At 37.9% G+C, this 22,803-nt stretch overlaps 1 protein-coding gene across 1 annotated transcript in view; it reads right to left on the reverse strand.

The window, feature by feature from the left end:
• The window catches only part of LOC110451427 (multidrug resistance-associated protein 5-like), a 57,023-nt gene that overhangs the window by 30,708 nt on the left and 3,512 nt on the right, over positions 1 to 22,803 (reverse strand). Inside the window, exons 2-12 of the mRNA XM_021499439.1 lie at positions 11,287 to 11,456; positions 10,610 to 10,729; positions 9,886 to 10,044; positions 9,073 to 9,220; positions 8,547 to 8,697; positions 8,020 to 8,105; positions 7,242 to 7,415; positions 6,386 to 6,448; positions 5,525 to 5,609; positions 4,923 to 5,071; positions 2,836 to 2,943 (exon numbers count right to left, since the gene is read on the reverse strand). Of these exons, the coding sequence (XP_021355114.1) occupies positions 2,836 to 2,943; positions 4,923 to 5,071; positions 5,525 to 5,609; positions 6,386 to 6,448; positions 7,242 to 7,415; positions 8,020 to 8,105; positions 8,547 to 8,697; positions 9,073 to 9,220; positions 9,886 to 10,044; positions 10,610 to 10,729; positions 11,287 to 11,447 (1,404 nt within the window). The 5' untranslated portion in view covers positions 11,448 to 11,456. The remainder of the gene's footprint in view (positions 1 to 2,835; positions 2,944 to 4,922; positions 5,072 to 5,524; positions 5,610 to 6,385; positions 6,449 to 7,241; positions 7,416 to 8,019; positions 8,106 to 8,546; positions 8,698 to 9,072; positions 9,221 to 9,885; positions 10,045 to 10,609; positions 10,730 to 11,286; positions 11,457 to 22,803) is intronic.

Raw genomic sequence — 22,803 nt, forward strand, 5'->3', positions numbered from 1 at the left:
AAATGTCACTTATTCACATAAACTTACTACATTGTATATAGGTGTCAACCTTTGAAACTTCCAATGAGGGAGATCTCCCTCATTCCATACTACCAATGAGAGAGAAATTGCGTGAAATGTGCCTGAAACTGCTTTGCTAAATGTATCTCTCCCTCATTATATATCAAAATAACTCAAAAAAACATCTATCTGATTCAGACACACCTGTTAGGCACATCATTATTGCAGACACCCTGACGTAACTAGGAGATGTGGATGTAACACAGGATGTTGATTTTGAGTTTGTTTGAGTTTGGACTTGAATGAAGGAGTTTCTAGGGAGATTGGGAAATGTTAGTGGAAATGAGGTAGATTCTGTCCTAATGAGGGAGGATTGACAGTTTTGTTCCTATATATGTAGTACACTAACATTTGCTGTCATGAGGAACTGGTCTCCATTAACTGGAAGGGCGTAAAATGGCGAAAGTTAAACTGAAGCGAATGTTTTCCAGTATACAATGTTGGTGGAGGAGGAAGAGGAGGCAGCATAGCAGAGAGGAAGAGAGAAGGAAGAGGAAGCGGCATAACAAAGAGGAAGAGGGGAGGAAGAGGAGGCAGCGTAGCAGAGAGGAAGAGAGAAGGAAGAGGAAACGGCATAACAAAGAGGAAGAGATAAGGAAGAGGAAGCGGCATAACAAAGAGGGAGAGGGGAGGAAGAGGAGGCAGCGTAGCAGAGAGGAAGAGAGAAGGAAGAGGAAACGGCATAACAAAGAGGAAGAGGGGAGGAAGAGGAGGCAGAGTAGCAGAGAGGACAGAGGAGGAAGAGAAGAAAGAGGAAGCAGCATAATAGAAAGGAAGAGGGGAGGAAGAGGAAGTGGCATAGCAGAGAGGGGAGGAAGAGGAGGCGGCATAACAGAAAGGAACAGAGGAGGAAGAGGAAGCGGCATAACAAAGAGAAAGAGGGAAGAAAGAGGAAGCGGCGTAGCAGAGAGGGGGGGAAGAGGAGGCGGCATAACAGAAAGGAAAAGGGGAGGAAGAGGAGAAGATGGTGGATGGGGTGCAGAAGAAGAGAAGATGGAGTGGGGTGCAGAAGAGGAGAAGATGGGGGTGGGGGTGCAGAAGAGGAGAAGATGGGGTGGGGGTGTGACAGAGGAGGAGAAAGGATAGGGTTGCAGTAGGGGGCAAGGGGGAGGACAAATATTGATGAGGTACTGTAACATATTACAGAACAGGAAAGACACACAAACACCGGAGAATTTAACAGAGGTTACAGGTCACCATTAAATACAGGCAACAAACCATGCAGCATAACCAATACACAGGCTGATATTGTTGATATGTCTTGTACTGGAAGTGTAGCACATTGATATAAGAAGTAGTTGGCCTGACCTTAATTCTCTCCCCTGACACTTTTACATCCGTGTATGTTTTCACTAGTTTGGGTATTTGACCAATCGTACGCTTCAAGGAGTTGTTGATGGCAACCAAGACGAATGCCTAAAATTTATTGAGAAAATAGCGACAGGAACCAATCTTTAACTGAGAGGAATATGCATACAGTTGTAAAATTCAGCAGCTGCAGCAAGAACGCTAAAATTCATCACAAAGAAATTTTGTGTTAATGAATACACAAGAGAATGAAGGAAAAGACGCAGTAATTAGGTAGAGGGAGAAATGACTGAGAGAATGAAAGAAAAGTCACAGTAATTAGGCAGAGGGAGAAATGACTGAGAGAATGAACCTAAACTAAAAGAAATAAAAATTCCTTGGTCTGACTTAATTTATATTTGCGAGTTGCATTAAGAATCAGTCATATTTCTACTTTGTTGAAAATATGATATCCTATCCCACAGGATCTGACTGTCCACCTGATCTACCGGTACCATTGAAATTTCAAACCACATTGTCACTGCCCTTTACTTAATATAATACACAGCATATAAGCTTTCTTTTCCTGAATTTGGTTCACCCTCTGTCAGTATAATGTGACCTGAAGGTGAAATACTTGTAGGTGCCTTCAGCATGGTATTTTAGAGAGGTAGTACTCCGAAGTAAGGAATCAGATCCACGCTACCACAAGGAGTACACCAACCACTGCCTCCAACACATACACACATATATTACACACATCTGAAATAACCTTTGCTGTTAATAGGTGGCTAAACCCAATAAACCACAACCATTTTTCTGAACGTTGCTAGGATGAGATAAGATTTATGAAATAAAAGCAGTAACATTCGGGAGATCTGAAATGACAGTGTATCCTAATATATACGCCATTGTGGTGTTACCATTATTTCCTGAAGAAGGGGTCACCTGTCTGTTGCACCTTAACGTGGATTTAAGTTATTCTACATGGGCATTCGAAATGGGTTATATGTATCTTGCATACTCATATGTATGCAAATAAACTGAAGCCGTCATATGTAGGTAAAGGGGATATGGAAAATCTACTCGAAGGGGACGAATATCAGTGAGAACTAAGGTTCCATTCATCCAAATCAAACCATAAAGTGTGATAACACACCTATCACTTGTGATGTGTGGTTGTAATACATTGTAACATTCAGATTTCAGCACAGAAATTAAGTGAGATAATAAAATGATAGCGAAAAGTCCTTACACTGCACAGAGCATTTATAGAACATTAGTAGGAGAAAGAGATGGCTGCATGAGAGAAAGGGAGATAATTCACAGATACAAAGCATGCTATATATTGTAATACTACAATGTGAAAGAGATTAGCGGCAACTGCACAAAACCAGTGTCAGATAACCTGAACAGCAGTAACAATACAACACCAGCGTTAGTACTATGCTACAAGCCATGTTTATCCTACAGCCACAAGTGTTTTACCTTACAACGTTTAAATGATACTTGGGAATCGGCCAGCGCTCGTACAGCATAAGGGATAACTCCGAGGGAAAACCTCATAGCATTTAATACTGCTACAAGGGTAAATGCCTGAAAAAGATCTGTTTAGTTTTTTATGGAGAATGAAACATGAGGCATACAGGGCCTGTATCGCTTTTCTGAATGTATTAGTAATCATGGCAAAAAATCTGATTAAAAGTGACATGATGTACAGTAAAAGTGGAAACTCTCTTTTGGGGGAAATGTTCACATTGTGACTCTTCAAATAGAATGTGGTGTACGTGAAAACGTTCATGTGGGCAATGGTTCCAAAATTTGATATATAATATATTATACATAATGTATATATCTATATATATTGCATATGGATGTTTTCCAGTCAAATTTATATAATTACTTAACAGAAAAAGCCAAAGTATATCCATCCTGCAATAATTTCCACTTTTACGGTCTTACAAATTGATCTCCTGGGTTGGGGCCAGACTCCAGGGCTATATGATGATAGCATGAATATGTTTGTCTCTTCAAGCTCAGCAAGGTTCAGACATGGTATAGGTAGGGGATCTCTACATTATCCGAGTTAAGACTTGTGATGAAGGACTGACCTTAGGGCTAATCCTGATAGCTTATTATATTCATCTCTTCATGCACAGCAATTGCATCTAGATTATAAAATGGGCATCGCAACCGTTTCCATATTATAACACTGGAACTAAGTACCAAGGTGTTGGGCCACACCATGTTATTCTGGTAGCATTACAACTGTGTGTTAAATTCTCCTCATGTACAGTAAAGTGAATACCAATGTTTACCCCCACCCCTCAGCACCCTTGGCCCCTGAGGGGTTGGGTTGACCCCTCTAATTCTACATTTTTTATTCATTATCATCTGATGGTGTTAGCCACCAAATATGATGGATTTCTATCTAAAAAATTCTACAGGAGATTTTTGTTAAAGGTACTGATAATTTGTACAATTGAATTGTTTGATAGGGTATACATAAGCAGCATGGTGTCAGACAAACTGCCAATCACAGATGGAACCCTAGATTTCAGTAAACGCCCCTACCTTTTGTGAGGACATAATGACAGAGCTGTCAAGGGCAGCATGTCTCCTTGATTGAAATATTAAGCAACAGCTGTATTGATAAATCAATGATTTTTATTAGGAGGAAGCGGCATATTAAATGTTTGCTATTGAATTTACAATTGCAGCTTATTACCTCAAAGTTACATATATATGTCATATTTATAGCAACAGTGACCTTGACCTTTAAGGAACCACACCCAAAATGACAGGGATTCTTCCTGTCTTCTAGCAATTGCCAAATACATACAAAATGTTTGTGATTATTTGGTCTTAAGTTTGTATCGAAAATGAAATAATTCTATTTTTAGAAAATGACCTTGACCTTTGACAAACCATGTAAAAAGGTAAACCATAAGGATTCTTTATATAATTATCTTTCTTAAGGCAACCCATATCCCAATTTTGAGCTTGGTTCTATCATTCATTCCATTCAATGATGATTTGTTTTCAGTAACAATGAGGTTGAACGTTGACGGACAACACCATGATCAATAGGGTTGTCCCTCTACCCTGGTCAACCAACCTATTTGTGTACCAAGTTTTGAGCATTGTGAAACAATTCATTCTAAAATAATGACTAGACCGGCAGAGAAAGTTACAAATCAGTACAAAACATTAAAGAGGTATCTAATTAAAATGTGCGTGTTGCACCATTCCTAAATACGTCAATCAAACCTCATATATCAAATTTCAATATTATGAAGAAACTACAACTTTAGAAAGTGCCGAAGACAAATTCCGTAGAATATTTCTCTTGTAGAAAATTTTCTTGCTCCTGCCCTTCTTCAGATTCAAAATGGACATGATATACATTGAGACTGAATTGCTTTTCCAGTGATCTTGAATAATTTCTACAAAGAGTAGTTTTCTATGGAATTTGTAAAAAGGTATGTTTCCCTTTCGACTCTTCATAGTTATGGTTTATAACAGAAATTTTACTGACATTTATTTATCTTTATTTGACAGGTGTTTGTACCTACCTGTGCAGGGGTGATATCGTTTCCTGTAAGAACATGCGCAAGAATGACAAACACAGATGCCATGACTGGCACCATGGGAGCAGCGGAGGTACTAATGCCCTGGACCACTGCAGCCTTCTCCAAGATAGCCCTCTCTTCTGAACGAATACCTACACAACGAATAGCAAACATCACTGTAAAAACATTTTAATAAGTTCAGTAGTTTGCAATAATACATGTTCATGTGGACTTTGGTCAACTGCTTACACAAAAACTTTTAAAATTTTAATCCACGTAAATTGAAATTCCTCATTTTGAGTAAAATCTGTAAAGATTTAAAAATTCAAAAATAACCAGCTTATATTACAGTGATAGATCATATGCAGAGTATGTATTTTTCAGGTATCTTTCTGCAGCTGAATGACCCTTTCTTTTCTGGCCCTGTCATGTTTAAATTCTACAGCTTCTATATAGCTTTGTACCCCTCCCACCTCCCCCTTCATCTCCAGCTTCACCTCTGTACCTCAGTTTCAATTTGTGCCCCTGGTCAGTTGGGCCAGGTGCTTATACAGTCATGTAAAATGAACTTCAATTCTGCTGATTATTACTAAGTTACAATATACCTGAAATCTTTTTGCTGAACGGCACTTCCCAGGCGTACATTTTGATTAGTTTTATACAGGTAAGCAGCTCCGACATCATTCGTACCTGTGAGTTGATACAATTCACAATATAAATGAACTGAAGTTCATCTTACTAATTCAGACAGAATGAAAAGTATCCAATTAAAACACAAGATAACTTATATCCAATTAAAACACAAGATAACTTATATCCAATTAAAACACAAGATAACTTATATCCAATTAAAACACAAGATAACTTAAACAGATTTTGAATTGTAAAAGGTAACTTAAAAAGGAGCTCTTTTCGTGATTCCTAGAAGTTATTAAAACAAGCTGTTTCAATTAAGTCATTTTCAGTTTTTGGAACTGAAAGCTTCTGTTGATACCAAAAAACATCACAAAGAAAGGCTGTAATTCTTTTCCATGTTTTGTAAATCTAGCCTCCTTACTCTGGGACTATATTCTTTTCCATGTTTTGTAAATCTAGCCTCCTTACTCTAGGACTATATTCTTTTCCACGTTTTGTAAATCTAGCCTCCTTACTCTAGGACTATATTCTTTTCCATGTTTTGTAAATCTAGCCTCCTTACTCTAGGACTATATTCTTTTCCATGTTTTGTAAATCTAGCCTCCTTACTCTAGGACTATATTCTTTTCCATGTTTTGTAAATCTAGCCTCCTTACTCTGGGACTATATTCTTTTCCATGTTTTGTAAATCTAGCCTCCTTACTCTGGGACTATTTTACGATCAGAGGACATGGAAGGAGTCTATGGTTTATTCTGGCTTAAATACAACTGCTAAATTGATTTGCATAAAAACACTGTAATATATTAAAAGTTTAGAACTTTCCACTTACCCTTCTGTCGGTGATTACAATTCCTCTCCTTCTGTAGTAAGCCGTCAATCGACTAATCAAAGCCTAAAATGATCAACACCAATTATATAAAAGTTTTGTAAGTCAAGGAAATAAATATGTTTATGACAAAATTTGAAAAATAATTAGAAATCCTGATATTACATCTGTTAAAGCCAGTCATTAAGAGGATTTTTTTTATAATTTCTGTGACCTTGAATGTTGGTCATTGTCATTCATTTGAACACACTTTATAACCATAGCAAGGTATATAATTATGTCTCTCATCATTACTTTTATGGGAATTGCAGTTCACTATCAGAATTTGGTTGAAAAGTTGATACATTTTATCATCTTTATCTTAAGTGTGAACTAAAGTAATTTATTTGAAAAATTGGGATTGTCTTCATATAACAAAAAAAATCTATAGGTAAAATATTACTGTTCTTGGTTCAATAGAAGAAATTGTTTAAAATATTTTCACACATCTTACTCATATCACCTTAAGAAAAGAGAAAGTCATAACTTAAAGGTTATTTATCTGATTGATTTTGATAGCCCTTCATTTTAGCAAGCTGCAGGCCAAAAATAATACTCTAGTTATTATAGTTCATTTGAAGAAGTTGTTCAAAGTTTTTAAAAATATTTGACCTTTGAAAGGGGTCAGGGTCATTTATTTTTAGGCAGGGATAGTTAACTGACTTAAGCAACAGTAGCTTTATATTAAGATGGCAACTGTTTATCACAATCAAGTAACCAGTAACTTATTATTTTTTTATCGTTCACCATGTCCATATAACTTACGACAAAACATAAATTGATAGCGTTGGATGGACCTTCACCTGTTTTTATCACTTACCATGAAGGGATAAAATGCCAGATAGGTGGCGCTGCCTACTAGCGCCCAGGGCCCAATCAGGTAGGTAGTGTACACAACACCATACAGTAGCACAATGGGCCCTCCAATCAACAAAGGACCAATGGCCGCTGCTTCAAACAGACGCTGACCATCGTTACTGCACAGGTTTACCAACTGTATTATTAAGAACACAAGTCTTAATTATTAACATGTTTTAGACTTAAGTTTATAATATTATATAAACTTTATTTACCACTTACAACAATTATGAAACAAGTTATTTCAACTTATATTAACCACTCTTGCTGGCCCGGAAGTTAGCGCATAGAACGGCGGGAAGAAACTGGAGTATCGGGAGAAAACCCACATGGTTGGGCAGGTGACCCCATACCTTATCATGTCTGATCGGGAATCGAATCCTGGCAGCCTTCATGAAAGGCAAGTGTGCTATCAACTGCACCATCCGACCACCAAGGCACCATTTAAGGTTCTAAGACTACAGCATACATTATACATTATATCTGTGATATAGTGCCGCGAAAAAACATTTACTTAACTTTTTATATTGTCAAATGTATTAAAACTGGGGTAAAACTTAGAACATTACATATCAAACACATTACCTGTGATATTTAATGACCATTACATTTTTAGATGTGAGAGAATTTTCACAAAAAAAATCTGTATATGACCTGAAAATGTGTGCCGATATAATTGCAAAACAAAAGCAGACAATAAGCTTAAGTCAGCAGACAAAATGGTCTGTGTTCAGCCATACCTCCCCAACAGACTTATCCTTCAGGCCTCGAAGTTTCAGGATCTTCTTGTAAATCAAGCTGAGGGAAGCTGCACGAAGTCTCACACCTGCAAAGGTAAGTTAAAAAAGTAAGGTGATAGCTACAATATACGTAAGTACAGAATACAGGTAGGTAGATTTATAACCGTGTAATGATAGTTCTGTCTTTTTGAAGGGGCAAAACTTTGTAAACTTTGTACTCGGAACTTTTAAAAATGTCCATGGGGGAGATCACGCGTGCTAGGAATTAAGAGCATAAATAAAATGTGTGTGTGTACACTTTATGGAAAAATAACCCTTTTAAATGGCATTTTTGAATTGGTCATTTCAGATGATATCATCATATCTTTGAAAATAGAAATAGTTTAGCAAATTCACTGGTTGCCAATGCTCAATTTAAGGGTCCAAAATCGGGAGTTTCCCTCCAAAATAGGAAGGGTTGGCAAGTATGAAACTTCACAGACAAGAGACAAATCTCTCTGAACCACATGGGCAAAGAAATCACAAACCTGTGGTGTAGTTGGTTACCCAGCCGAGAGCAAACAGCATTGAGCGGCAGAACTCCATCACAGAGATGATAGCTACCAGCATTATTCCATAGGCAATATCAAATTTCTCTTTGTTGGATAATGTCTTTAGCAGCTTGTTTAATACTAATGCCTGAAACACAATGTACATAATTAACAAGTGCTATTATGTGGGCCATTACAAAAGTCCCCAAAACAACCCCCACAGTTACAAATGATGCTACTGGAAGTTACATTTCATTCATGAGAAGTAGCTTTTTAAAGAAAAAAGATTGATAGGAAATGGACACAATGGAACGTACTGCAAAAGGTCACCAAGCATTATAAACTAGGTAAGTTAAAATTCTTCTGATTGACTTTATTTAAATTTTGAATAAAGTCATTAAATTTTAGTGCAGGGATGGGATTGGTTAGACCAGAAAAAGGGCAGGGGGTGCTTCTTTGTGGTAGGGTACTTATAATCAGTCTAATATGGCAAATGGCACCATCCATCCCAATTTTCACTCACAGGAGCAAAGAAACTGAAGCTGACAGATAAAATGAAGGTCATTCCACCAAAGAAGATGCGTGTTCTCACGGCTCTGAAAACCACCCAGCCAAAAGATGCGTCCTTAGGGCCTTTCCTCTTCAGCTCTTCTTTCCATAACTTTTCAAGTCTGCAACAGACGATACAAAATCATACCCTGTATTTTTTCATTTTTGTGTTTTACAGAAATTTGTCCTGAAAAATATTGTCATATTTTGATTACATGATTTAACTTTTTTTCATACTCATGGCCATGGTCAGTCAATCTGTGTCATGTGGGAGGTATCACTCCTGCCAGAGTTTATTTTACCTCCTATATCATGATCAGGTGATCATGAGCAGGATAGAGGATCTTACATGAGTGTCCATGACATATTGAATTATTGAAAAAGAGTTTAATATATTCAATATGACATGGACACAAATGTAACATTCATAATTTGAAAAAAATCTCAAACACAATTAAATTCATTTAATAGCAAAAACAATAAAATTTATATAAAAAAAACAAAAATAGTTAATAAAGTTCACAATGTTCCCACGGTTTTGACCAACTGCAGCACCTTTAGGTTGTATTACATATTATGACAGGGCCATATGACATAGTAAAATGGGTTAGTTATGTGATAAATCTTAATATTCATTCACTCGATCATGAAATGTCTGTCAATTACAGGCTGGTCTCGGTAAGAAACCTCTGAATTGAATTCCACAGCCCAAGACACCCAATAGCCTCACTTTAAGTATATTTACCTAGCCCAAGACACTCAACAGCCTCACTTTCAGTATATTTACCTTTCTGAGTTTATTTCTGCTCTGTTGTTATCACTACATCTCATGTTGCCAAGGAAACCAGTTCCTTTTCTGTAGATCTTCCACATGATGGGTGTTAGCCATGCGTAAGTGAGCAAAGAGAAAAATCCTGCTGTGGCTTCTGGCAGTTCATCCTTGGGGCTAAAGGTCAAGGTCATAGAACAAAGAACACATATAAACACTACCTCGGAATTTGTCATAATCACCAAATTGACTTACATCAGTTTTTATTGTTGATCATTATAAGCGATCTGTGTAATGAAAATCAATGGGAATAAATTACAATCCTGTTCCGGGTTTAAGTCAACCATTTTATGTCTTTTGCCAAAGAGTGCTCAAACCTTATCAAGTTCTGTTGGTTCACATATGCATCGCTCCCGTTTAGTGATAGGGTGATCATGTCCGTGCGACATCAGTAAATGGGAACGATGTGAAGACATACATTGTAATTTTAATTAGATTGGTTGAATGGATTTCTAAGTGGTAAAAGCAATACTGTGACATTCAATACAATGACTTACCATCTTGTAGCTGATTTTTTCCCCGGGGAAGATATCAATGGGGGGCAAAAGAAGTGGCTGTTACACTGGTACTTTTCTTTAATATGCATTATTGCTTTGATATGATATTAGACTGACAATTTCTGAAAGTGCTGCCATATGAAATACTTGATTCATTAGGAGCAATTTATAATGAGTTCACTCACGTTTTGCTGTTCCTATAGGGTTTTAGTGACTTGAGAGCATGCCTGTACTTTCGGATACCTCGCTTCCGTCCAGTACTCAGATCTAACCCAGACGCCATTTGACACTCGAGGTCAAGTAACCTAAAGAAACATAACATTTCCAACATCATTTAATCTAAATAAACACTGTTAATCCAGAAAACATCAATTAGTCCAGAAAACACCAGTTTATCCAGAAAACATCAGTTTATCCAGAAAACATTAGTTTATCCAGAAAACACCAGTATATCCAGAAAACATCAGTTTATCCAGAAAACATCAGTTTATCCAGAAAACATCAATTAATTCAGAAAACACCAGTTTATCCAGAAAACACAAGTTTATCTGCACACATTTTTTCAAGATATTCTTTTGAAGTTTTCAAAATGACTGTAGCCATATTATCAAATCAGAGCAGTTTGTTTTATTTGTTTTGTTTAATTAACACATTGAAAACTAAGAAAAACATTTCCTTTNCTTTGTGGGCAAAATTCTTTTGTTCCTGTAACAGGTCCTTTGAAGAAAAATGTTTTCTTACAACTAATATTTTGCAGTATTGTGAAAAGTTATTATATTTTGCAGTATTGTGAAAAGTTAATAAGTGCCAACGATATTGGATGTTTCAAAATATAACTCAATCAGGAGTTATTTATTTATACCCTTCATCCTCATTCTCAGAATCATTGCTCCGTTCCCCCTCCTCTTCCTCTAGATCTTCACTTAGATGTTCAGGTATGTCGTCCACGTCCTGATCTGACTTCAGTGGAGAGGTCGCTGTGATCGTGTCAAGGTCACAGTCATCATCACGGTTATCGGCCATCGTGAAATTCTAAAAAGATACAAAGACATGTACTCAAAAGTTCTGACGTTTTGGGACAGAGTGGTAAATTCTGACTCCATCTGGTTCCAGATTTTATATGAACAGAAAATTTGAGAGAGAGTCATTAAGAAAAATTTAAATTATCGCATTACATCTTTGCGATCAATGTCATCATCACCCAATATATAAGTTGTGCTATGAATTGCGTAGAATAACACCTAGCAGAGATCTGACTGGCTAACTGTGATGATCCGGGCCACCAAGAGTGATTAATGTCAGTTGTTATAACTTGTTTCATAATTGTTGTAAATTAAATAAAGTTTACATATATATTTGATTGGCTGTAGGTTCCCATTGTTTTATTATAACATCGTCAAGAAGTCAGTGTTTGAATTGCATTGCGACATCACAAAACAAAGCGGAAAAAAGGTCAATACTTTAGATTTCCAACTGTCCAAGAAAATGTTTTCACAAATATCTGCAAAAACCTTAGTTATGTGGCATATTAACTAAATCCTACATTTGTTTTCCCTTCATCTGAAATTTTGAAACAAGTCTAAATTTTGAGGCAAAGTTTAGTTTCAGCAAGCACCCAATATTTGAGACATTTAATTTCATAATAATAATAATATACAACATTTATATAGCGCCCTATATAATTTGTAAAATTACTCTAAAGCGCTTTACAACATATGGATAATAGTATTAGTTATAATTGTGAAACAAAAACAAAGGCTAGCTTACAATAAAACAAATAAAGGGTGGTATTTACAGGACGTCTTTGCAAAAAGCCTAAAATGGGTACGTAAAGAGGTGAGTTTTGATGTCCCTCTTGAATTTGGCCAGGGTATTTGACTTTCTTATATATATCAGATGGTAAACTATTGCACAACGTGGCAAAAACCCTCCCAAAGCACCGGGATCCATAAGTTACAGTACAAGATTTTTGGACGCACAACAATGATTCTGACTCGGACCGCAGTGATTGTGACGGCTGATACAGGGTAACAAGTTCCTGTAGGTACTAGGGAGCTGTTCCATTCAGTGCCTTGTATGTGTACACCAACATTTTGTACTGCGACCTGTACGGTACAGGTAACCAGTGCAACGAATATAGCACAGGTGTGATGTGCTCTCTCTTTCTAGTACGAGTAACCAGCCGTGCTGCAGTGTTCTGGACCCTCTGCAGACGACTAGTTAGTTTGTCAGATATACCACAGAGCAGGGCGTTACCATAATCCAACAGAGAGGTAACAGGTGAATGCACCAAAATTGTGCATGCATCTGCAGTTATAAACTGCCGGATACAGCCTCTAGGTTTTTAACAGCTGGAACAGTCTCAATAGTTCTGGCACTGTCCTTGAGCTGGAGAGCCATTGTTTCCCGACACTTTTGGGAAAAGACGATTAGTTCTGTCTTTTCCTGATTAAGCTTTAGCATGTTGGCTTTCATCCAGGTACTGATATCTGTTAGACTAGCTTCACGAATCTCATATGAATGGAACTTAAAGGTATAAAGACCTTCTGTATTTATATATATATATGACATTGAAGTAAATGTTGCAGTCTTCCTAAACCAACCACTGCTGAAGTTCAAATGTCTTCCAGAGTTAAAAAGTTTCTATTTACTTATTTGTCCCGAGTGGCTACCAATAAAGTCACCACATGCACTTCTACTACCCAAGGATTCAATTACAAACCAATGAAATTAGTTTTAAAAGTACACGGAGTGATTTATACATGGAAGCAATTTTCCAAATAAGAATAATGGCAGTATTGGGGTCGGAACATTATACAACTGTTACCTGTCACGTAGGATCTACATAGACTCATTGTGTAATGTTCGGTGTACACGTCAAGAGCAAGATGAAGGATTGTATATAGCTGTATAAGCAAGAAGTTATAACGACTGAGAGCAAATAACTGGGAGTAATCCTGTCACACGACCTGTCCTGGAGCCCACATATAAACAGCACAATAGCTAAGGCACATCAAACTCTATGATTCTTGAGCCGTAACATGCATGTCTGGATGCACCAGGCAGGCAAAGCTCTCACTTACTCTGCCCTTGTCAGACCTTAACTGAAGTACACATGCTCTGCCTGGGATCCATGCCGTGCAGAGCACATCAACCAGCTTGAGGCTGTCCAGAGAGGAGCGGCCAGATATGTCAACAACGACTTCCACTCCAGAACACCAGGATGTGTGTCGGACATGGTCAACAACCTTTAGTGGGACTCCCTGCAGAACCATAGGAAGAAGGCAAGACTTGTCAACTTCTATAAAATCACTCATGATCTTATAGCTATTCCAGCCGACTGGTACCTCACCAAGGCTGACTCCAAGACAGGAGGGGGCCACCGTTATTGTCCTATACAGGCTTCCAAGGACTGTTTCAAGTCATCATACATGCCAAGGACGATAACAGACTGGAACAACCTTCCCTCCTCAATGGCTGAGGCTGACAGCCTTGAATCATTCAAGGCTGGTCTGTACTTCTCACATTATCACTTCACTACACCCCAACCCCCCCTCGTTCTCACGGCATGACTCTCCACATACAGTACAGCCTCCAACATATCTCCTCTCCATCTGCCCGACTAACATAGGCTGTCCTATGTATGTAGGAACACCTGTTGCCCCCGAGTTGTCCAGGAGACGAAGTAAAACAAATATTTGTGTGAAAATTGTGTGACTGTGATGCACTGCACTGTTTTAAAACTAATTCTCATTGTCATGCCGTGAGACAGGACACTAAATCCCCCCCCCCTCACCCATCTTTCTACCCTTTATATAAATATTTTGATTTTAAGTTACATTAATTTACAAAACTCATTTTTTTCTTTACAGCACATGCACGCACAGTATCCAGAGACATTATTGCTCCATCCTTGGAGATTCGTCTCTTAACCCTTTCACCCCTATGTAACTTTAGTAGACTCTACCATGCACTGATCTGGATGAGTCTATTATGGTCTACAGTGGTGAAAGGGTTAATGAAATAAGAATAAGACAGTGTAGACAAAGGAATCAGTCAAATTTTCAAGGCAATCTACACTTTTTTTAAGATAGAAACATGAACACTTACATGTACATATCACAACATATAACAGAGATAAGCAGTCACTATGAAACAATACTACAACATAAACAAAAAGACGGTAATCACTTATATAATATGCTCATGTTATCATGTATGTATCCCCTCACTTAGCTTGTAGCTGAAGGCTAATTATGGTAAAAAAATCATCTTGAAGATGTGGGCCAAGTGAATTAATAAAAAAAAATGTGAATAAAGGTAGTGAGAATCTATAACACGGTGAGAAACAAAATGCGAAAGACAGGGTGGAGTGTCTCTGCACATCAAAACATCAGACGGGGTCACTCACACTTGACCAGGTAGTAAACAGAGGTCAAAGATGGAAATTGTGGGATAATGTGAGTTATATCATAGGTACTGGTAGCTTTATTTTATTGTTTAGATGTGATGTGGAAATCAGCATGTAAACTAAGTGAAATACAATACTTGTCATGTCATCAAAGGATTAGAATTTGAAAATATTGGTAAATGTTCCCTTTGGGGCCCCGCCCTAGCCCCTGGGGATGGGGCAGGAATCCCAATTTTACAAAGTAATACTCTCATTCACCAAAGATGATTCTGACTAAGTTTGAGTAATTTTCTGCTGAAAATGGATAAAATATATACCCAAAAGTGTTATTTCCCTATATAAACTATAGTAAACTTTACCCCCTCCCCAAGGGAGAACGGATAGCTCGGGGGTCCTGAAATTTACAATTTAAGTAAAGCCCCTGATGATCTTTCTTTCCACGTAGAGAAAATCACTGTAGTACCTCTGAGTCTGGAGAAGAAGATTTTTGAAATATTGATTAATTTTCCCTTTGGGGCCCCGCCCTGGCCCCAGGGGTCGGGGTAGGAATCTCAATTTTACAATTTGAAACCATCTACCTCCAAGGATAATTCTCACCAAGTAAAAATAATTTCCTACGGAAAGTTTTCAAATATACCCAAAAGTGTTATTTCCCTATATAAACTATAGTAAACTTTACCCCCTCCCCAAGGGAGAACGAATAGCTCGGGGGTCCTGAAATTTACAATTTAAGTTAAGCACCTGATGATATTTCTTTCCATGCAGAGAAAATGACGGTAGTACCTCCGAGTCTGAAGAAGAAGATTTTTGAAATATTGGTTAATTTTCCCTTTGGGGCCCCGCCCCAGGGGTTGGGGTAGGAATCCCAATTTTACAATTTTGTAGCCTCATCTACCAAGGATGATTCTGACCAAGTTTGAAAAAAAATCCATCATCTGGTTCTTGAGAAGAAGTTGAAAATGTAAAAAGTTGACGCACGACGGACGACGCACGACGGACGACGCACGACGGACGACGGACAGAAAGCGATTAGAATAAAATATATACTTAAATAATCAATTAAATGATTGTCTATTCATCTTTACATTATCATTCTGCCCTAGATTCAGTATCGTGGCTGAAGGGATTTCATTTCTGAGTGGATTTTGATAACATTTTAAAATGTCAAGTATGAGAATATCAGGGTGGACTTCATAATGAGGGTTCCATGCTCAAGGCCAAGGTCACTGTTGCTTACAGAAATCTTTCAAACAGGGACACAAATACTGTGTAGCTTGGTAGCAGGGGAGTCAATTGTCGTACTGAACTTTTCTGGTTTTAACATTTGTTTCACCTAGCTACCAGGTGACTGGTGTTGATTTTCTAGCAATAAATGAAATAATTCTACTTTCAGTAATTTGCTGCAAGTAATGAATGACTTAACATTGTATGAGTTAATTATGAATAAAAACAAAATGGGTCATGGGAGAGCAATTTACCTCTGATTTTAAACAGGCAAGACCAACATCATTAAATTGGAAAATCAGTGAAACAACTACACAAAACTCTAAATCCCCCATTATTCCTGCTGGTCAGTGTATGCGGGTCCCATGCAGGATATATAAAATTATGTACTGTATAAAAAAAAACGGTCCTTCGGATTAATAGAATCTTTCACCCCCTTGGGGGTGAGATAGGGGAATCTCAACCCGAGGGGGAAGATTCTTAAGTTGCCAAACACTCGGCAAAGCCTCGTGTTTGGCAACTTAAGAATCTTTTCTCGAGGGTTGAGATTACCCTATCTCATCCACAAGGGGATGAATGATTCTTTTTCTCTTACCCTGTATATACACAATGTAATGTCAGCGTCTCAAGCTAAATTCAGGGGAATCCCCCTCGTCTCAACCCTAGGGTGAGACAAGGAAATCTCACACCGGTAAAAGTGCGGATACACCTGTCCAGGGTAAGAGAATGATATGTCTCATCTGTGCCTGTTGACTATCAATGCACATATCAGATAAACTAAAATAAATGCAAAAACTTAATGTTGATGGAGATGCTGAAAAAGTTAACAGATCATGAAAGGTAGGGCGCATCCAGCATTTGATGAATGGGTTGAAAAACAAATTGGTTGGTCTAGCACTTATACTTTCAGTGAAACTAAGTTAAACGCAAAAACTTCATGTTGACGCCGTTGCCAGAAAAGTAACTCATTAGTCTCGCTTCCACTACTGTGGCGGCGAGACAAAATATACAGGTACTCTATATACATTTTGTATACTGTATATTGTGTTAAAGATTTATTGAAGATTAGATTTTGCTGTCTGTTAACAAAATACAAGCAATCTGCTTTGTATTATACTATCTGGTACAAAAAAAAAAGAGAATTTGTAAGAAAGGCTCAAGTGATATTGATAAGAAACACAATCTTGAATGCACAACAAACAAACAAACAAAAATATTTTGTTTATACACATGAATGATGATACATTCACGAGGTGTAATCATATGGAAAGGAAATGTTCTCTATATACTACAAGAGCTGTGGTAGAACAGCATAGCTCGTCTATTGCCAACACTTGTGAATCTAATAAGCCATCACTTGTTGTGTTATAAAAAAAAAAAAATTAAACCCATGTCAGTAATTTTCTTTTAAGCTTGATATCATCACAGAAGATTTTTTTTTTTTTTTTTAATATTTGATCCCCATGACCCCAGCCCCTCTGTCCCAGCCCCTGGGGTTTATATTTAAAATCCAAAAGTGTTGTGCATTCTCCATACATATAAAGTTTCAAGTTCCTACCTCAATCAGTGTAGAAAAAGTTATTTGTCCCCTTATCCCTCAAGTACTCCCCCCCCCCCCCCCCATCATCATATGCTAAAATAAATTGCTGTAAAATATAGAACTCATGACAATGCTTGATTTCATATGCTATAAGACTCTATTTTTTTTAAGTATTTGATCCCCATGACCCCACCCCCTCTGGCCTGGCTCCTCTGGGTTATATCAAAAATCAGAAAGTGTTGTGCACTTATCCATACATAAATGTACATGTACCATGTCTAAAAGTTTCAAGTTCCTACCTCAAACAGTGTAGAAAAAGTTATTTACCCTTTATCCCTCCCCTACCCCTACCCCACGCCATCACCATATGTTAAAAAAGAAAAGCTTTAAAATGTAGAACTCATGATTATGTTTGATTAGATATGCTATAAGACAATATTTAAAAAACAAGAGGCCCAAGAGGGCCTGTATCGCTCACCTGAATATTTAAGCAGTCATAGCAAAATATTCTCATTAAATATTATATTGCACTAAAAATATTTCCCTCGCAAACTTTGTTGGCTCCATCTGTTGAAACTACCAGCAAAATATTATTATAAGATTCTATGCTTTTTGATTCTTCTTCAGAAGTTGCTTGACATATTTTTCCCTGTGATCTTGTAAGTAGGTCAATGTCATTTTCCTTCTCAAATTGGTTAGCTCTATTCCAAAAAGCTACCAGCCAAATCTTATGAATCCATTCCTTTTAGTTCTCAAGAACAAATCCATTAAAATGTTGTTGACCTCTGTGACCTCTAAAGTAGGTTGAGGTCATTTTCATTTGCAAACTTTGGTGAGCTCTATCCCGGGAAGTCACCAGCCAAATATTATAATTTTATGCCTTTTAATTCTTCAGAAGAAGCTGTTTGAACTGTTTGACATATTTGAACGCTGTGACCTTGAAAGTAGGTCAAGGTCATTTTCATTCGCAAACTTTGTTTGGCTCTTTCCCAGGAAGCCACCTGCCAAATATTAAGATTTTATAACTACCAGTTCTTCAGAAGAAGTCGTTTAAAGTGTTTGACATATCTGCCTCATGTGACCTTAAAAGAAGGTCAAGGTCATTTTCATTCTCAAACTTTGTTCGGCTCTTTCCTAGGAAGCTACAAGCCAAATATAGAGATTATATACCTTTCAGTTCTTCAGAAGAAGTCGTTTGAAGTGTCTGACACATTTGACTCCTGTGACCTTGAAAGAAGGTCAAGGTCATTTTCATTCTCAAACTTTGTCGGGCTCTATCCAAGGAAGCCATCAATCAAAAATAAAGATTCTATACCTTTCAGTTCTTCAGAAGAAGTCATTTGAAGCTTTTGACATATATGACCCCTGTGACCTTGAAAGTAGGTCAAACTAGTTTTCATTCTCAAACTTTGTTGGGCTCTATCCCAGGAAGCCACCAGCCAAATATAAAGATTATATACCTTTCAGTTCTTCAGAAGAAGTCGTTTGAAGTGTTTGACACATTTGACCCCTGTGACCTTGAAAGTAGGTCAAGGTCATTTTCATTCTCAAACTTTGTTGGGCTCTATCCCAGGAAGCCATCAGCCAAATATGAAGATTATATATCTTTTAGTTCTTCAGAAGAAGTCGTTTGAAGTTTTTGACATATTTGACCCCTGTGACCTTGAAAACAGGTCAAGGTCATTTTCGTTCTCAAACTTTGTAGGGCTCCTACCAATGAAGCTTTCAGCCAAATATCATGACTCTAGGCCTGTCTGTTCTTCAGAAGAAGTTGTTTAAAGGAAAAGTTGACGGACGAGGACGGGCGGACGGACGGACGGACGACGGACGACGCGCCACGGCATAAGCTTACTTGGCACTTCGTGCCAGGTGAGCTAAAAAATTGACCCCCATGACCCCATCCCTTCTGGCCCCGGCCCCTATGGGTCATATCAAAAATCCAAAAGTGTTGTGCACTTCCCCATACAAGTTCCTACCTTGGAGGAGATGTCATTTAAAGGCAAACTGTCAAGTATTCCCCTTAGGGCCCCACCCAGCTGTCCCCTGGCCATGGGGGGATCAGGGTTTGTACAATCTTGAATCCCCTTCCCCTCAGGATGCTTTCTGCTGTATTTGGTTGAAATCTGCCAAGTACTTTTAGAGGCAATGTCATTTAAAGGCATACCGTCAAATTGGCCCCGCCCATCTGTCCCCTGGGGGGTCAGGGACTTCATTTGTACAATCTTGAATCGCCTTCATCTAAAGATGCTGGCTCTTAAATTTGGTTGAAATCTGCCAAATAGTCTCGGAGGAGATGTCGTTTAAAGGCAAACTGTCAAATTTAACCCTTTTGACCCCGCCCCCCTGTCCCCTGGATTGTACAATCTTGAATCCCCTTCCCTGAAGGATTTTCCCTGAAGGATTCTTCCTGCCCAATTTGGTTGAAATCTGCCCAGTAGTTTCAAAAGAACTAGAACTTGCCCTAAAACTTTAACCTGTGGAACTTGCCCAAAAACTTTAACCAATTCCAACAGACTTGTGTTTCGGACCAATAATGACCAAATATGGTCCAATTTGTTGCTAAATAACCTCCAAGCAATTGCTGTAACCATATTTCAAAGTAAAATTAATTAAAAGTTGAGTTAAACACCAAAACACAGCTCGCCCAAAAACTTTAACCATGTGGGACACCGACACCGTGGGTACTGCTATAGCCCCCTATTCTTCGAAAAGACGAGCTAAAAACTAGTCATGCATGCATTACTATTGTACATAATGAACGTTTGTTGTGAGAGCTATGAAACAAGCAGGTCAGGTGACCTGACTATTGTGACATATCCAATCCCATTGTGACTACATTGACTTGCTATTCCTATTTCACAAACATACACTAGGGGGTTAATGTAACACAGCTTCCCAGCTGTTTAATTTGGCAGGGCTTGAACACTTTGCTGTTATCCTGATCAAAACTAGTTTAAGGGGAATAAAGTAAATTCCATGCAACAGATAGGTAAAAGTATTGCACTCACAAGGTACTTTGTGATGGAATTTATTTTACAAGTGTTTTGTAAAAATATGGTAAAAAGACAATATTAAATTATCGTTATCTTCATTATTCGGTGACCACAAAAAAAGCATAATTATATCCCTTGCAAATATTACCAACTATAAAGTAACATAGATATCCTCGATATCCTGGGGGTACGCTCACGTTCTCTCTCTACACCCCTGGAATCATCCTCGATATCCAGGGGTTACGCTCACTTTCGCTCTCTACACCCCTGAAATCATCCTTGATATCCAGGGGTTACGCTCCCTTTCGCTCTCTACACCCCTGGAATCATCCTCGATATCCAGGGGTTACACTCACGTTCTCTCTCTACACCCCTGGAATCATCCTCGATATCCTTACGCTCACTTTCGCTTTCTACACCTCTGGAATCATCCTTGATATCCTTACGCTCACTTTTGCTCTCTACACCCCTGGAATCATCCTCGATACCCAGGGGTTACGCTCACTTTCACTCTCTACACCCCTGGAATTATCCTTGATATCCAGGGGTTACGCTCACTTTCGTTCTCTACACCCGATTTGTCAGGGTTTTTTTACCCGAGACCAAACAAACAGCTATCTTCGTGCCTTCAATTTTGCTATGACATGTACATATTCCAGGGGTGTAGAGAGCGAATGCGAGCGTAACCCCAGGATATCAAGGATGATGTGTAGCATTCCCTTTAAACTGTAACAGGAAAGAGAATAGTGTGCTTCCAAGGGGATCAAACCCACAACCCCCTGAGCTCCCAGTCTACTGATCAAGCTAAAGGGAAATTCCCTCTAGTATAAAGCTAGAAGGTGATCGTACTCCTACATGTATATGTACCATTAAAATCTGCCCCACTACTTCCCACTTTTTTAAATGTGTCCACCCCCGAACACCACAACCCAGGTTCTAACTCCCTCTCACCACAGGAAGGGCCATGCATGGACACCATTTGTAACAGTAAAGAGAGTAGCGTGCTTCTTCCGGGGATCGAACTCACGTCTCCAGACTTCCTAGTCGAACGCTCTACCACCGAGTTAAAGGGAAATGCTCTCTAGCGAGAAGGACAGTGAGTAGAAGAGGATCATAATCCTATATGTACAATAATAAACTGCCTCAGAACAAATACAATCAAACTAGATTAAACAAGTTAAAGATATATATTGACACATGAGTGACACGAAGATACTGTACAATCATGAAACATGTACATGTAGGTTTGCTGAGCAGTTGTACTTTCAATAAATAAGAGACTTTTAAGAATCAGCCCAAGATAGAACCACAGACCATACTGGATTTTAAAGTTTAAACTATGTTCATCAAGATATAACCACAGATCATACTGGATTTAAAGTTTAAACTATGTTCATCAAGATATAACCACAGACCATACTGGATTTAAAGTTTAAACTATGTTCATCAAGAAATGACCACAGATCATACTGGATTTAAAGTTTAAACTATGTTCATCAAGATATAACCACAGATCATACTGGATTTTAAAGTTTAAACTAGTCTATGTTCATCAAGATATAACCACAGACCATACTGGATTTCAAAGTTTAAACTATGTTCATCAAGATATAACCACAGATCATACTGGATTCTAAAGTTTAAACTAGTCTATGTTCATCAAGAAATGACCACAGATCATACTGGATTCTAAAGTTTAAACTAGTCTATGTTCATCAAGATATAACAACAGACCATACTGGATTAAAAGTTTAAACTATCTTCATCAAGATATAACAACAGACCATACTGGATTTCAAGTTTAAACTATGTTGATCAAGATATAACCATAAACCATACTGGATTTATAGTTTAAACTATGTTGATCAAGATATAACCATAAACCATACTGGATTTATAGTTTAAACTATGTTTATCAAGATATTACCACAGACCATACTGAATTTTAAAGTTTCAACTATGTTCATCAAGTTATAACCATAGACCATACTGGAGTTAAAAGTTTAAAGTATGTTCATCAAGATATACCCACAGATCATACTGGATTCTAAAGTTTAAACTAGTCTATGTTCATCAAGAAATGACCACAGATCATACTGGATTCTAAAGTTTAAACTAGTCTATGTTCATCAAGAAATGACCACAGATCATACTGGATTTAAAGTATAAACTATGTTCATCAAGATATAACCATAGACCATACTGGATAGC

The sequence above is a fragment of the Mizuhopecten yessoensis genome, unplaced genomic scaffold (assembly GCF_002113885.1).
Source record: "Mizuhopecten yessoensis strain PY_sf001 unplaced genomic scaffold, ASM211388v2 scaffold6015, whole genome shotgun sequence".
NCBI classification, from domain to species: domain Eukaryota; kingdom Metazoa; phylum Mollusca; class Bivalvia; order Pectinida; family Pectinidae; genus Mizuhopecten; species Mizuhopecten yessoensis.